Source organism: Oncorhynchus mykiss, chromosome 6 (genome assembly GCF_013265735.2).
Source record: "Oncorhynchus mykiss isolate Arlee chromosome 6, USDA_OmykA_1.1, whole genome shotgun sequence".
Classification (NCBI taxonomy): domain Eukaryota; kingdom Metazoa; phylum Chordata; class Actinopteri; order Salmoniformes; family Salmonidae; genus Oncorhynchus; species Oncorhynchus mykiss.
The window spans coordinates 23,198,118-23,214,387 of NC_048570.1; the positions used below are offsets into that span (position 1 = coordinate 23,198,118).

The 16,270-nt window shown below is 44.9% G+C and overlaps 2 protein-coding genes across 8 annotated transcripts in view; both read left to right on the forward strand.

Annotated features, from left to right (window-relative positions):
• LOC110525522 overlaps nt 1-16,270 on the forward strand; it is a 500,086-nt gene that overhangs the window by 365,788 nt on the left and 118,028 nt on the right. The window lies entirely within an intron of this gene.
• LOC110525520 (myotubularin-related protein 3) overlaps nt 1-16,270 on the forward strand; it is a 27,669-nt gene continuing 11,399 nt past the window's right edge. For 4 of the 7 annotated variants that reach the window (XM_021605696.2, XM_021605700.2, XM_021605699.2 and 1 more), the window contains exons 1-10: nt 1-160; nt 7,671-7,749; nt 8,014-8,087; nt 9,653-9,742; nt 9,928-10,044; nt 11,063-11,086; nt 14,118-14,200; nt 14,320-14,486; nt 14,606-14,702; nt 15,932-16,045. In XM_021605696.2, coding sequence (XP_021461371.2) covers nt 8,085-8,087; nt 9,653-9,742; nt 9,928-10,044; nt 11,063-11,086; nt 14,118-14,200; nt 14,320-14,486; nt 14,606-14,702; nt 15,932-16,045 — 695 coding nt within the window. In that variant the 5' untranslated portion in view covers nt 1-160; nt 7,671-7,749; nt 8,014-8,084. Of the gene's footprint in view, nt 161-3,502; nt 3,519-7,670; nt 7,750-8,013; nt 8,088-9,652; nt 9,743-9,927; nt 10,045-11,062; nt 11,087-14,117; nt 14,201-14,319; nt 14,487-14,605; nt 14,703-15,931; nt 16,046-16,270 lie in introns of those variants that run through there. The other 3 variants (XM_021605698.2, XM_021605701.2, XM_021605697.2) reach the window with 2 other exon arrangements.

The following is a 16,270-nucleotide window of genomic DNA, read 5'->3' on the forward strand; positions in this document are numbered from 1 at the left end:
TGGCGATTCGCAGCGATGGCGACTCGATTCTTCTACGGGACGTATTGAAACTGGCCTCGGATATGACAAATGTATTTCCTAACGTGTAATTTATTGCAAACCCAGTGCACGGATCTTCAACTGGATCATTAACGTTTCTATTGTAATTGCTTTCTCTCTGGTGAGTCTGCCGGTTGTTTTCCTGCTTCGGTGTGTTTTGACAGAGGCCTCAGTTTTGGGGTCCGCCCTCATAACAACAACAAAAACAGTTCCAGAAAGAGCAAGCAATGGCCAGCTCTGACTACGATTACTAGCTAACTGTAACTTTAGGACTGGAAGAAGCATAACTACGTCGTACCCAAACAGCAATATATTTATTTTGACCTGTCAAAGTCATAACGAGAAAATAGCATTCTCACAGCTTAACTAACTGACGTTAGCCGCTAACTAGCCATGTGATGTATATTGTTTCGATTGACTGGACTAGGCTAGCTCGCCGCTACTAGTTAGCAAACTGGCGTAACGTTAACGTGTGCTACGTTATAAGATGGCTCAAAGAGGAAACAACAACTACCCAAGTTAGCCAGCTAACTAACGTGGTAAACTCTAATCGGGTACAAAATTGTCTATCAATTGTTGACAGTTAACATGAGAAACAGAGAATGGATAATTAGCCAGCCTGCTAACTAACGTTAACGTAGTTTATGATTAGTCTCGCTATCTAATATTAACCTTGAGTTAGCTAGTTATCCAATAATACTTGAAATTGAAATTGCTATTTTTCTATTGCACGTCGCGAATCGGCCTTTAACATGCATTAAATGACGACAAGTATGTGCACACCTGCTCGTTGAACATCTCATTCCAAAATCATGAGCATTAATATGGAGTTGGTTCACCCCTTTGCTGCTATGACATCATCCACTCTTCTGGGAAGGCTTTCCACTAGGCGCGGGAACATTGCTGTGGGCACTTGCTTCCATTGAGGTTTGGCACTGATGTTGGGTGATTAGGCCCAGCTCGCAGTCGTTGTAACAATTCATCCCAAAGGTGTTTGACGGTGTTGAGGGCAGGGCTCTGTGGAGGCCAGTCAAGTTCTTCCACACCGATCTCAACAAACCATTTCTGTATGGACGTCACTTTGTGCATGGGGGCAATGTCATGCTGAAACAGGAAAGCGCCTTCCCCAAAATGTTGCACAAAGTTGGAAGCACAAAATCATCTAGAATGTTGTTGTATGCTGTAGCATTAAGATTTCCCTTCACTGGAACTAAGGGGCCTAACCTGAACCATGAAAAACAGCCCCAGACCATTATTCCTCCAACAAATGTACAGTTGGCTCTATGCATTTGGGCAGGTAGCGTTCTCCTGGCATCCGCCAAACCCACATTCGTCCGTCGGACTGCCATATGGGGAAGCGTGATTCATCACTCCAGACAACGCGTTTCCACTGCTCCAGTGTCCAATGCCGGCCAACTATACACCACTCCAGCACATGGTGATCTTAGGCTTGTGTGCGGTTGCTCGGCCATGGAAACCCATTTCATGAAGCTCCCGACGAACAGTTATTGTGCTGTTGATGCAGTTTGGAACTCTGTAGTGAGTGTTGCAACTGAGTACAGACTTTTTATGTGCAATGCACTTCAGTACTCGGCGGTCCCATTCTGTGTGCTTGTGTGGCCTACCACTTCGTGGCTGAGCCACTGTTGCCGTTGTTTCCACGTCACAATACGAGCACTTACAATTGACCAGGGCAGAAATTTGACAAATTGACTTGTTGGAAAGGTGGCATCCTATGATGTTGAAAGTTACGGAGCTCTCCAGTAAGGCCATTCTACTGCCAATGTTTGTCTATGGAGACTGCATGGCGGTGTGCTCAATTTGTATACACCTGTCAGCAACGGGTGTGGCTAAAAATAGCTGAATCAACACATTTTTGAAGGGCTGTCCACATACTTTTGCGTATTTATAGTGTACCTAGCTAGTTAGCTCTTGAAAGCCCTTCTAGGGTTTTCAGCTGTTTGCTTCGGCCACGGTTGGCTGTGTGTAAACAATAATTGTGACACTAATCATCGCTTTGCAAAATGTTTTTTGAAATGTATGTTAATATGCCCCTTATCTTTCATATCAGAGAGAAATAATCGTTCAACTAAAAAATATACACTTCATATATTTTTCTTTGTACAGATCCATTTGCTGTGTGCACCTCCAGTTGACAAACTACATTTTGTCACCAGCGTTTCCCAAACTCGGTGCTCGTGACTCCAAGGGCTGCACGTTTTGTTTTTTTTAATCAAATTTGATCAAATGTATTATTTGAATTAGCTGTGTAGTGTTAGTGCGAAAACCAAAACGTTTGGGGTCCCGAAGACTGAAATGAAACGAAATGGAATTCAAATAATTAAACCTACCTTTGTTTTAATAACCCCAAAATAACATAAATGTTGTTTCATCGCTCAGCACTATATTCTAATTGCTTGCCTTGCTAGCTTAATCTCTGTAAAGATAACAAGAAAGGCAAACTGCTACCGTTCACCAGTAACGTTAGTTGGCTATCTGGAATTAAAAAATCATGCCTTGATGCATGATTACTAATGTGTTAGTAAAATTATCTGATAGGCTAGTTCTTCTCTACTGATCTTCGATCAGTGTTGGTGATTCACACAGTTAACAATAAATAGTTTGAGAAACATGTTTTTATTCACTGCTGGATAGATTGGCTTTGAATGTCACATGTTTTGATAATATCAGGCTTATCTGTCAGAACATTCCAGCTAGACTAGCTCTTGCCCTTATCATGACTCCAATTCCCTTGCACTACAGTGGAGTCAGTGAACGTCCCTTTTTGCCTTGTGAGGGAAATGGTGAGGATTAGTAACGTTTCTAAATGTTAAAACAGAGCCACAGGATTGTAGTTAACATGGAGCTGTGGTCCATATGTTCAGCTGAGAACCCATAATAGGGAAGTTATCAGCCTTCTTGGGTTCTCGAGACCAGCACATGCAACTACTCAACCTTTACTCTTCCCCAGAACGTCACACAGATCCTCACTCTTTCCTCATATCCTCCTTACGTCACTGAGATGGGAAGTATTCACTTTGAGAGATGATGATTTTAAGCCTTTGCTTGAGTGTTGCAGGTTCAGATCAGATGCATGGTAGTCACATGACAGGACTGAGGCGCTAAGCCTGCCCTGTGTGACTCTGCACACAGAGCCAGACTGAGCTGAGGCCATGGGTCACGAGCCTGCTGATGTTAAAAAAAAACATGCTTTGTTGGTATGTCTGCACGCACACCAGTGTGCGTGTGTGTGACAGATATGTTTTATCAGTCAGTGCCAGTGAGGAGGAGAGTACCTCTGGAGCATGCACTGCTAACTTAGCTCTCGGCTCAGTCAGGTGACAGAATGACGCCCCTTTAGGCTGTGCCTAGGTCTTCACAATCTAGTAGGTTCAGGTTCTACGGTTCAGAAAGGAATCGGGCTCTTTCAGTCTGCAGGGTCTGACATTTTACAAGCATTTGTGGAACTGTTAATGCAGGTAGGTTGAGGTGAGACAATGAAGGTGCAATGTAAATGCAAAATGGCTTGGTTTGTAGGGCTGGGCGACATAGAATTCATTCGAATTCATGTTTTAGAGCAAAGTTCCAAATGCCTGTATCGCAGAAATTGAGTTTTTAAAAAAAAATATATATATAATGTATGAGTGTTCTGTGTCTTTGGTTTCGACTCCCTCTGTGCTGTGTGCACTGTGCAACTTCCCACACACACAGACACTAAGCCCCTCCCACTCACAGAAAAGACGAAAGATGACTTCTTCCTTTCTGACAACAAGCCATTTTAACTCTCTATTTGAGGTTTGGTCCAACAGAATCGGTCATATGGATACCGTAACGCTTAGACATTATTTGACTGAAATAGATGAGAACTTAATCTTTCTAACGATAGCCTTAGTGGTTAGAGCGTTGGGACAGTAACCAAAATGTTGCTGGATTGAATCCCCGTGCTAACAAGGTAAAAATCTGTTGTTCTGCCCCTGAGCAAGGTAGTTAACCCACTGTTTCCAGGTGCCGAAGACGTGACTAGGTATCCCCCTTTCCTTTGTCTGAACGACAAAAATGTACAGTGCCTTCAGAAAGTATTCACACCCCTTGACTTTTTCCACATTTTGTTGTGTTATCCTGAATCTAAAATGAATTAAATTGAGATTTTTGGTTACTGGCCTACACACAATACCCCATAATGTCAAAGTCGAGCTATGTTTTTAAATATATTTACACATTAATTAGAAATGAAAACCTAAAATGTCTTGTGTCAAAAAGTATTCAACCTCTTTGTTATGGCAAGCATAAAGTTCAAGAGTAAACATTTTCTTAACAAGTTGCATGGACAATAGTGTAATAATAATAGTGTTTTAACATTAATTTTGTATGACTACCACATCTCTGTACCCCCCCCCCCACACACACACACACACTTTGGGTGGTCAATACACCCAGGCACTGCAAAGATAAAGGCGTCTTTCCTAACTCAGTTGCCGGAGAGAAAGGAAACTGCTCAGGTATTTCACCATGAGGCCAATGGTGACTTTAAAACAGTTAGTTTAATGGCTGTGATAAGAGAAACCTGAAACAACATTATAGTTACTCCACAATACTAACCTTATTGACAGAGTGAAAAGAAGGAAGCCTGTACAAAATACAAATACTCCAAAACATACATTCTGTTTGCAACAAGGCACTAAAGTAGTGCTGAAAGAAATGTGGCAAAGCAACTAACTTTTTGTCCTGAATACAAAGTGTGATATTTGGGGCAAATCCAAATCTTCAAGCGTAGTGGTGGCTGCATCATAGGGGTATGCTTGTAATTGTTAAGGGCTGGAGAGTTCAGTCTGCTTTCCACCAGACACTGGGAGATTAATTCACCTTTTCAACAGGACAATAATCTAAAACACAAGTATAAATCTACAGTGGAGTTGCTTACCAAGAAGACTGTGAATGTTCATGAGTGGCCGAGTTAGTTTTGACTTAAATCTGCTCGTAGATCTATGGCAAGACTTAAATTGTTGTCTAGCAGTGATCAACAACCAATTTGACAGAGCTTGATTTTTGAAAAGAATGGGCAAATATTGTAACATCCAGGTGTTCAAAGCTCTTAGACTTACCCAGAAAGACACAGCTGTAATCTCTGCCAAAGGTGATTCTAACATGTATTGACTCAGTGGTGTGAATACTCTGTAAATTAGATATTTCTGTATTTTGTTTTCAATCAATTTTGCAAACATTTCTAAAAACAGTGTCATTATGGGGTATTGTTTGTAGAAAACATTGCAATTCAGGCTGTAACAAGAAAATGTTGAATAAGTTGGTGTATGAATACTTTCTGAATGCACTGAAGAACAGAGTAGACCCTACTAATACGAAAGTATCAATGAACGTGGAAAATTAATGCTCAGTTTTTCATTGCAGTACCACACACTGCTAGCAGCATTTTAGTGACAGACTGTGCTGGCTCTCTACTCTGTTTTGTAAATGTAGAATGAGTAATGAATGACACGTTTATACAGTGCATTTGGAAAGTGTTCAGACCCCTGGACTTTTTCCACATTTTGTTACGTTACAGCCTTATTCTCTAAATGATCAGGATTCTTTAAAAAAAAATACAATCTACACGCTACCCCATAATGACAGAAAAACAGTTTAATTTTTATGTTTTGTGGCACATTTTTTAAATGACCTCAGAGACGGGATTCTTTCGAGGCACAGATATGGGAAAGGGTACCAAAACAATTCTGCAGCTTTGAAAGTTCCCAAGAACTCAGTGGCCTCCATAATTCTTAAACGGAAGAGGTTTGGAGCCACCAAGACTCTTCCTAGAGCTAGCCGCCAAACTGAGCAATCTGGAGGAGAGGGTCAGGGAGGGGACCAAGAACCCGAGGGTCACTCTGACAGAGCTCAAGAGTTCCTCTGTGGAGGTGGGAGAACCTTCCAGAAGTTCAACCATCTCTGCAGCACTCCACCAACCAGCCCTTTATGGGAGAGTGGCCAGATGGAAGCCACTACTCAGTAAATGTCACATGACCACCTGCTTGGAGTTTGCCAAAAGGCACCTAAAGGATTCTCAGACCATGAGAAACAATATTCTCTGGTCTGATGAAACTAAGATTGAACTCTTATTCAGTACTTTGTTGAAGGACATTTGGCAGTGATTACACTCGAGTCTTCGTGGGTATGATACAAGCTTGGCACATCTGTATTTGGGGAGTTTCTCCCATTCTTCTCTGCAGATCCTCTCAAACTCTGTCAGATTGGATGGGGAGCATTGCTGCACAGCTATTTTCAAGTCTCTTCAGAGATGTTAGATCGGGTTCAAGTCCGGGCTCTGGCTGGGCCACTCAAGGACATTCAGAGACTTGTCCCGAAGCTACTCCTTGTAGCATTGTCTTTGATGTGTACTTAGGGTCGTTGTCCTGTTGGAAGGTGAACCTTCGCCCCAGTCTGAGGTCCTGAGTGCTCTGGAGCAGGTTTTCACCAAGGATCTCTCTGTACAATGTTCCGTTCATCTTTCCCTCAATCCTGACTAGTCTCACAGTCCCTGCTGCTGAAAAACATCCCCACAGCGTGATGCTGCCACCACCATGCTTCACCGTAGGGATGGTGTCAGGTTCCCTCCACATGTGACGCTTGGCATTCAGGCCAAGAAGTTCAATATTGGTTTCATCAGACCAGGGAATCTTGTTTCTCATGGTTTGAGAGTCCTTTAAGTGCCTTTTGGCAAACTCCAAGCTGGCTGTCCATGTGCCTTTTACTGAGGAGTGGCTTCTGCCTGATTTGAAGTGCTGCAGCAATGGTTGTCCTTCTGGAAGGTTCTCGCATCTCCAACGAGGTACTCCGGAGCTCTGACAGAGTGACCATCTGGTTCTTGGTTACCCCCCTGACCAAGGCCCTCTCCCCCGACTGCTCAGTTTGGCCGGGTGGCCAGCTCTCGGAAGGCCACTGTGTTCTTGGGCACCTTCAATTCTACCCTACCCAGATCTGGTACCCTTCCCCAGATCAGTGCCTTGACACAATCCTGTCTCTGAACTCTACGGACAATTCCTTTGACCTCATTGCTTGGTTTTTGCTCTGACATGCACTGTCAACTGTGGAACCCTTTTATATAGACAGGTGTGTGCCTTTCCAAATCATGTTCAATCCATTGAATTTACCACCAGTGGACTTCAAGTTGTAGAAACATCTCAAGGATGGTCAATGGAAACCGGATGCACCTGAGCTCAATTTCTAGTATTGTTTGGAAATTGTTTTGTCTAATCCATTTTAAAGTAAGGCTGTAATGTAAAAATTTGGGAAAAGGGAAGTGGTCTGAACTATTTACAAATACACTGTAGCTGTATCTTATCTTACAGTTACACCCCCCCCCCCCCCCCCCATCAGAATTGGTGAGCATAGTATACTGTGGCCCAACTGGACGTAAATGGCTTTTTCCCATTACATAAATGTGTTTTAAGTGGTGTCTCTCACCTCACTTGCAGCCTAATGTACCCACCAGCACAGCTATATTTACCAGGGAATGAAAAGGTCTATTGTAGATTGAATGTTCCAGCAAAAAGTAAGCTGTTTGAGATGTTTGCAGATTAACTATTTGTTCATTCCTTATAATAACTAGTTTCATGTTCTCTTTTTTTTTCCTACAGAATTCAATGTCTTCACTAACTGAAATTTGCAAAACAGGATCATCAGGATAGCACCTCATCTGTTGCTTGTTCTCTTTTGGTATGTAGCAAAACCGGTGCACATCACAGTTCTCGCTACTCATTTTGTTTAGTTTCTTATCATTTTGAAGTGATAACCTATTGTCTGCGTAAGGGCTGTATTTCATTTTCTACATGTGACACAGAATGAAATTGTGTGCCCTGCACTCCAAATCCAGGTACTGCAGGGTGTTACTCTCATCCATCCTCTGCAATAAGAGACTACTGTAGTCCAGTTTTATGGCGCAATCAAATGAAATCTTTCCCCTTGTTCCACTCTCTACAGACTTATATTTGGGGTCCAGTGAAGAAGGCCTGTGTTCCTTGTCCAGTGACCCACACTCCTTCACAAGGGCCATGGTAAAGTGTATCCTTCATCATGACCGTTTTCTATCTACCAGTGAAGAAGAGCTATCTATGTGTGTGCTGTCTGCCGAATCGGAAACTCCATTGATTTTCAGCCTTTTTAAATCCGCTGTGTTTACTGGTAGCTAGATGGTTGCATCGGACACAGTGTCAAAGTTCCACCCAGTCTGCTGCCTCAGCAGGGATGGTTTGATTTTGACTGGAAGCCTTAGTGATATGGAGTAGTATTACCACTGCGTGTGATGAGTTACATCTTGGTCAATCATAAACCTTGCTCTGAAAGTGTGTGTGTGTGTGCGGGGATTGACATTAAGGGTAGCCCTATAACTTGGGTGGGGGTGTGACCTCAGCAGTCACGCAACTTGAGCCTGCTTGTGGAGGTTGCACCATTAGCAAGGAGATATAAAATACCTGATATCACTCCAAAAAAATACTCCTGGTTTGCCTGATGGGCGAGTGTCTTTCAGACCGTAAATACCTGATGTGAATGTCTTTTTATGTATGTGTGTCTGCCTGTGTGTTTTGTGCGTTCCTGTGCCTGCCCCCTAACTGGCCCCTACAGAGTGTTACCCCAGCCATGCGAGCGAACAGGACACTGAGCTTGGCTCCCAGACAGCGTTCAGTTGGTGGGATGGTCGCACTGAGCCTGCTGCCCCAGCCATGTCTTTTATCTGCAATGTCTACGGACCACCCTAATCTCTCTTTGTCCTTGCCAGTATTGCCATTATGTTCTCACTAGACTGAACTCCTATTGTGTCATAGCCTTTCCTCCCATGGGCCCCAGGGTGCTGCTGAAACGGACCAGGACAAAGCAAAGAGCACAGGGCACCGTTTCAGAAGGCAGTTTAAACATTTTTTTCTACAATTTAGTCCCTGAATAAAAACTATTTAACTGCTTACGTGTTCATGCCTCACATTGCCATTAAAGAAATGTCCTCTGTGGGTTTCTGAAATATGCTCATTAAATTGAGAAGTATGGTATGCAACATCAAAGAGCTCCTCATGTGTGGCACAGACGGATACCAATAGAAATCAAAGGGGAACATAATTGGATCTAGCCACCCAAATTACATTTAGACCTGTAATTATTTAAGACACTTGGTTGTAAAAGGATTACTTATGATATTTTGTACTTGGCGTAGTGTGCTCTGTAGCCGGTATCTGTTTCTGGCTCTGAACTGGGTTACACAGACAAACTTTAGTACCATGCCAGGCTGTCAGCCAAGGGTGAGGTACTCTTCGCAGGGGACTTGGGCCTGGTGTGTGTGTGTGTGGAGGATTGAGAGATTGCACAGGGATGATTTAAGACCACACACCTATTTATAGTTGGTTTTAGTATCAACACTCCTCTGATTACATTTGGCTTCATCATTGGCTGTTTGTGAAAGCCTATTCAATTAAGTTACTGTTAGAGGTATGGTTAAATGTGGGAGTGGTTGGAGAATGGCTACAGTCGATGCTGGTTGTAACCAGTGAATGGGAATAGTAGTGGACTATTGAGTTATTTTACAAGACAACGGACATTCCACATAATCAACAACATATTTTCTGATTGGCAGGAGGAGGAGGGGCCGCAGAGCATGGAATGTATCCAGGCCAATCAGATCTTCCCCAAGAAGCCCCCAGTCCTGGAGGAGGGGAGCCTGCAGGTGAGAACACTAATTGCCGGAGTTGGTTAGCACAATGCCAAGTCATGCCTGTACAGTTATCGCAAAGTCATTCTTCTACATGTGTTTGTAATGGTAATTTAGAGTATGTAGGTGTGTATTTATATGGCACCTTTACAAGTGATAAGGTTCTGTGCCCTTTGATAACTTCCCTCCTGTGGTGCCAGGTGCCCTTTCCCGAGCTGCATGGGGAGTTCACAAAGTACGTGGGGAGAGCGGAGGATGCAATCATCGCCATGTCCAGCTACCGCCTCCACATCAAGTTCAAAGACTCCATCGTAAATGTAAGTACTGCCGACTAACTAAGTGAAGGCTTGGGACTTGATAGCACACAGTTTATCACCCAGCTCTAACACACACTTTAATTTCACAGACAGTGCCTAAGTGTCTGAAGAAACTCTACAGCTGGTCAGTAAAGTGAAACCCTATTGTCTCCAGTCTCTGTGCACCTTGACTTTTTATGAATGGAGACTGTGTGCTGGGTCCAGTGACAGTGTGCCACTACTGTTGTGGTAACAAGGCAGGCAGGCAGTCTGGAGAGGGCATTCTCTCAGTTGTTTTGCTTTTCTCTTTCCACTTGCCGTTGGCATGGTTGCAAAGATCCCATCAGGGATGCACAACACTTCCGCCCTCTCCCCCTTTTGCCGTGTTATATAAAGACCGTCTTTGTTACCAATGTGTGGTTATTCTTAGAAATTGACATCTCATTATTACACTGTTCGTAGTATAGAACACATTCCCCCAATTTACAAACAAATGACACTGCTTCACTTCCTCTCACTGTAGTAGTATAGTACCGTAGTGATAAACATCATTGTTGTGCAGGTTCTGTGCCTTTTGGATTGGCATGTTTTTACATATACAGGGACGTTTTTGCTCAATCACCGGTGTTAAAATGTTCGAGTTCTTACCGGCTAGCGCACCTATGATTTTTTTTTTTTCTTCTTTTTTCCCCTCCCATTTCTGCCGTCAGTCTAGTTATATTGGAGCTGGATCTCACTATGTTTAATAAAACGGAGTGTGTGTTCTCTTCACACATTTGGATTGGATGGTAAAGCATTTGCGTCACATGGCTGTGGTTCACCACTCACATAAAGAGAGAATGGGGAGAGAGAGCGCGCAGTGAGGCAGGCCGTTAACAAGCATCCGAGGAATTCATTGTGTGGTCAGATGTAGATTAGAGAGCAGGAATTATAACAGAGCGTAAGGAATGTGTGGCCAGGCAATAGCAGCAGAACAGACGCCGCTTTAACTCTGTTTCCCTTGTCTTTATTGTCTCTCCTGTTTTGTTTTGAACAACAGAGTGACAGTTGTTGTGAGGTGTCAGTAAGTACCCAGCAGCCCCTGCATGCACAGCGTGTTGCCCTGCTCACAGACTGGGCTGGGATGGATAATGACATGGCAACTGTGTGTGTGTGTGTGAACCTGTTGAACACTGACCGCCTGTCCATTCTGCATGGCATTGGACCGTGTTGGAATTGTAAAACCAGCATTCGCTGCACTCCCCTCTGAGTCACTGCAGAGCAGAAATTGTGCTTTTGGGTGAAACTTTGCCCTTCCATTTCCTGGTTGCTAAAATTTTATAATGTTTGCCTAATTTCAGTTTGTGACCAAACAAGCAATGTATAGTGTAAAGTAAGGATATTTAACTCTTACGAGGTCCGGGTGCTGCTGTTTTTCTGATCTACCTGATAATTAATTGCACCCACCTGGTGTTTCAGGTCTTAATCAGTCCCTGGGGGGAAAAAAGCAGTGGGACTGGTTTCGAGGTCCAAAGATGAGTTTGAGGGGTGTTGAGAATGAGTGTATGATCTAAAACACATTTATTTTTTCAATAACCCAAAATAATATTATTTTCAGCTGTTTGAAGCTGTTGTACAAAACTGAAAGTAAAAAGACACAAGCTAAACTCACTCCTCGATCACACCTACAGCGTCATTGTGTTTTGGTCCAATGGAACGCTGTGTTTGTCGTGCAGCATTGCGGTCTATATGGTGACTACGTTGGATAAATCCAACGTATGCATCAAATTGTACGCTTAGGCGGCTTGACAGAAATAGCAGAAGGTGAATGTTGAACTTTTGTTGCATACATATCCAGATGATGCTGCGTACCATTTTGCACAAGGACGCTGTACAGTCGTGGCCAAAAGTTCTGAGAATGACACAAATATTAATTTTCAAAAAGTCTGCTGCCTCAGTTTGTATGATGGCAATTTGCATATACCCCAGAATGTTATGAAGAGTGATCAGATGAATTGCAATTAACTGCAAAGTCCCTCTTTGCCATGCAAATTAACTGAATCCCCAAAAAACATTTCCACTGCATTTCAGCTCTGCCACAAAAGGACCAGCTAACATCATGTCAGTGATTCTCTCGTTAACACAGGTGTGAGTGTTGACGAGGACAAGGCTGGAGATCACTCTGTCATGCTGATTGAGTTCGAATAACAGACTGGAAGCTTCAAAAGGAGCGTGGTGCTTGGAATCATTGTTCTTCCTCTGTCAATCATGGTTACCTGCAAGAAAACATATGCCGTCATCATTGCTTTGCACAAAAAAAGCTTCACAGGCAAGAATATTGCTGCCAGTAAGATTGCACCTAAATCAACCATTTATCAGATCACCAAGAACTTCAAGGAGAGCGGTTCAGTTGTTGTGAAGAAGGCTTCAGGGCGCCGAAGAAAGTCCAGCAAGCGCCAGGACCGTCTCCTAAAGTTGATTCAGTTGCGGGATCGGGGCACCACCAGTACAGAGCTTGCTCGGGAATGGCAGCAGGCAGGTGTGAGTGCATCTGCACGCACAGTGAGGTGAAGACTTTTGGAGGATGGCCTGGTGTCAAGAAGGGCAGCAAAGAAGCCAATTCTCTCCAGGAAAAACATCAGGGACAGACTGATATTCTGCAAAAGGTACAGGGATTGGACTGCTGAGGACTGGGGTAAAGTCATTTTCTCTGATGAATCCCCTTTCCGATTGTTTGGGGCATCCCGAAAAAAGCTTGTCCGGAGAAGACAAGGTGAGGGGTTGCATCTCAGCCAAGGGAGTGGGCTCACTCACAATTTTTCCTACGAACACAGCCATGAATAAAGAATGGTACCAACACATCCTCCGAGAGCAACTTCTCCCAACCATCCAGGAACAGTTTGGTGACGAACAAAGCCTTTTCCAGTATGATGGAGCACCTTGCCATAAGGCAAAAGTGATAACTAAGTGGCTCGGGGAACAAAACATTGATGTTTTGGGTCCATGGCCAGGAAATTCCCCAGACCTTAATCCCATTGAGAACTTGTGGTCAATCCTCAAGAGACAGGTGGACAAACAAAAACCCACAAATTCTGACAAGCTCCAAGCATTGATTATGCAAGAATGGGCTGTCATCAGTCAGGATGTGGCCCAGAAGTTAATTGACAGCATGCCAGGGTGGATTGCAGAGGTCTTGAATAAGAATGGTCAACACTGCAAATATTGAGTCTTTGCTTCAACTTCGTGTAATTGTCAATAAAAGCCTATGACACTTGTGAAATGCTTGTAATTATACTTCAGTATGCCATAGTAACATCTGACAAAAATATCTAAAGACACTGAATCAGCACAGTTTGTGGAAATGAATATTTGTGTCATTCTCAAAACTTTTGGCCACTACAGTGTGATCGAGAAAGCTTAGAACGGATCTACCAATTATCAGGCTAGATCTATAACTTACATTTTTATGTGAATTTGGTTGAGTTGCCCATGAAGCTACATGTTGGATCTCTTCAGTATAATAGTGTAGTTTTGGTGGTTATTTGCCTAGATCAGATGAGGGTTTAATAGACAGTAAATATGAGGCGATTAGGGCTGCAGATGAACATTTTACTGCACGTTGATCCAGCAGTTTTACGTACTGAATCAGTACACGAGGGAAGCACATCAAATCGGAAGGCGGTGCTAAAGGAGATGTGAAAATGGCAACCTTTGCCTGGGAAATGCTATTTGACATCTAATGCAGCTAGTTTGCAGCTGTGAAGGAGTAGTCTGTGCTCAGATTTTCAAGGTGACAGCAGTGTAGCCTTTAGTTCTCCTGGCATTATCGGCATTATCACACTTAACGTGAAACATTTAACTAGCCTACTAACTTGTTTTGAAATGTAGACATTTTGTTGGTGGTGATATTGCACAAGCATTTACTGCATGTGCTTGTGACTTCTGCTCTCTTACTTTAGAATGTCCCCTTGTGTGACTGTAGAGCACATGTAGGCCTAGAGCCTGAAACTAGCTTATTTGTTTGTGCGTAAGAAAGTCGGCTTGCTGGTTTGGAGATTGTGGTACACCAGAGTGTGACTGTTGTGTTCCTGTGTCTGTGTTTATTCTCTCACCAGGTCCCTCTGCAGCTCATAGAGACTGTGGAGTGTCGTGACATGTTCCAGCTCCATGTCACCTGCAAGGACTGTAAGGTCGTCAGGTAGGAGGCCCAACTGAAACAATACACACATGCATATTGCGTGCAACATTTTTGCTGATGTTCATGTCTTGGTTTAGGCCTATAAGCTAGTATGTATGATTGTGCTGCTTGTCTCCCAGGTGTCAATTCTCCACCTTAGAGCAGTGTCAGGAGTGGTTGAAGCGGCTGAACGCTGCGGTCCGCCCTCCGTCTTGCTTGGAGGACCTCTTCTCCTTCCCCTTCCATGCCTGGTGTGTGGACGTGTATGCCGGGGAGAAGGAGCAGCACGGGGAGCTGTGCAGGCCAGGTACATAGACCAGGACACCGGTGTCCAGACAACCTCTACTCAGTGGTGACAGACCCAAATCCTTCCCGTCATTTTGGCTAATCTCATCTCTCCTCATGTGTCCCTGTGTGCTCTGTTAGGAGAGCATGTGACCTCCTGGTTCAAGAATGAGGTGGAGAGGATGGGCTTCGACACTCAAAACGCCTGGAGGATATCTGACATCAACAGCAAGTTCAGGTATGAGCAGCTAACAGCCCCCTGACAGCCTGCATCCTACAGGGCTGATCTGATTACCAGGCCTCCCAGGGTAGTGCCATGATAACTGTCTGCTGTCACCCTGCTGCACACACTGCTCTGTGTGTCTGATACAGAGGCTGGTTGTACTGTTGTCCTCCACTGGTGAGGAGTCTCCTGTAGATAAGGACCTTGTCCACGATTAGATGTCCAGGAATAGGAACTTTTTTAGAGGCATCACTCAGCCTGTGCCCCCCTCTCCTCCTGTTCTAACCCCTGCCCCCCTCTCCTCCTGTTCTAACCCCTGCCCTGCTCTCCTCTTGTTCTAACCCCTGCCCCCCTGTTTTAACCCCTGCCCTCCTGTTCTAACCCCTGCCCCCCTCTCCTCCTGTTCTAACCCCTGCCCCCCTCTCCTCCTGTTCTAACCCCTGCCCTCCTGTTCTAACCCCTGCCCCCCCTCTCCTCCTGTTCTAACCCCTGCCCCCCTGCCCTCCTGTTCTAACCCCTGCCCTCCTGTTCTAACCCCTGCCCTCCTGTTCTAACCCCTGCCCCCCTCTCCCCCTGTTCTAACCTATGCACTCCTGTTCTAACCTATGCACTCCTGTTCTAACCTATGCACTCCTGTTCTAACCCTTGCCCCCCTGTTCTAACCCTTGCCCCCCTGTTCTAACCCCTGCCCCCCTGTTCTAACCCCTGCCCTCCTGTTCTAACCTATGCCCTCCTGTTCTAACCCCTGCCCCCCCTCTCCTCCTGTTCTTACCCCCTGCCCCCCTGTTCTAACCCCTGCCCCCCCTCTTCTCCTGTTCTAACCCCTGCCCTCCTGTTCTAACCTATGCCCTCCTGTTCTAACCCCTGCCCCCCTCTCCTCCTGTTCTAACCCCCTGCCCCCCTGTTCTAACCCCTGCCCCCCCTCTTCTCTTGTTCTAACCCCTGCCCTCCTGTTCTAACCCCTGCCCCCCTGTTCTAACCCCTGCCCTCCTGTTCTAACCCCTGCCCCCCCTCTCCCCCTGTTCTAACCCCTGCCCCCTCTCCTCCTGTTCTAACCCCTGCCCTCCTGTTCTAACCTATGCCCTCCTGTTCTAACCCCTGCCCCCCCTCTCCTCCTGTTCTAACCCCTGCCCCCCTGTTCTAACCCCTGCCCCACTGTTCTAACCACTGCCCCCCCTCTTCTCCTGTTCTAACCCCTGCCCTCCTGTTCTAACCCCTGCCCCTCTCTCCCTTGGCATTGCCAGGCTGTGCTCCAGCTATCCGCAGCAGCTCCTGGTGCCAGCCTGGATCACAGACAAGGAGCTGGAGAACGTGGCAGCCTTCCGCTCCTGGAAGAGGTTCCCGGCCGTTGTGTTCAGGTGGGGCTTTCTGTCTTTGTGTAGCGTTGTTAGTCAGTGAGAGAGAACAGGGATAGGTTATCTGTGAATACAATGCAAAGCAAGGACAACTCCTTTCACCCCGAGGTGTGTTTCATGAGTAAGGAGGCTTCCATCTTTGCATATGTATGTTATTTTTGGACCCAATCCTTTTCCTTGTTATTGACTCCAGATGCCAAATGGATCAGTTGCTCCATGTTGTTTTCC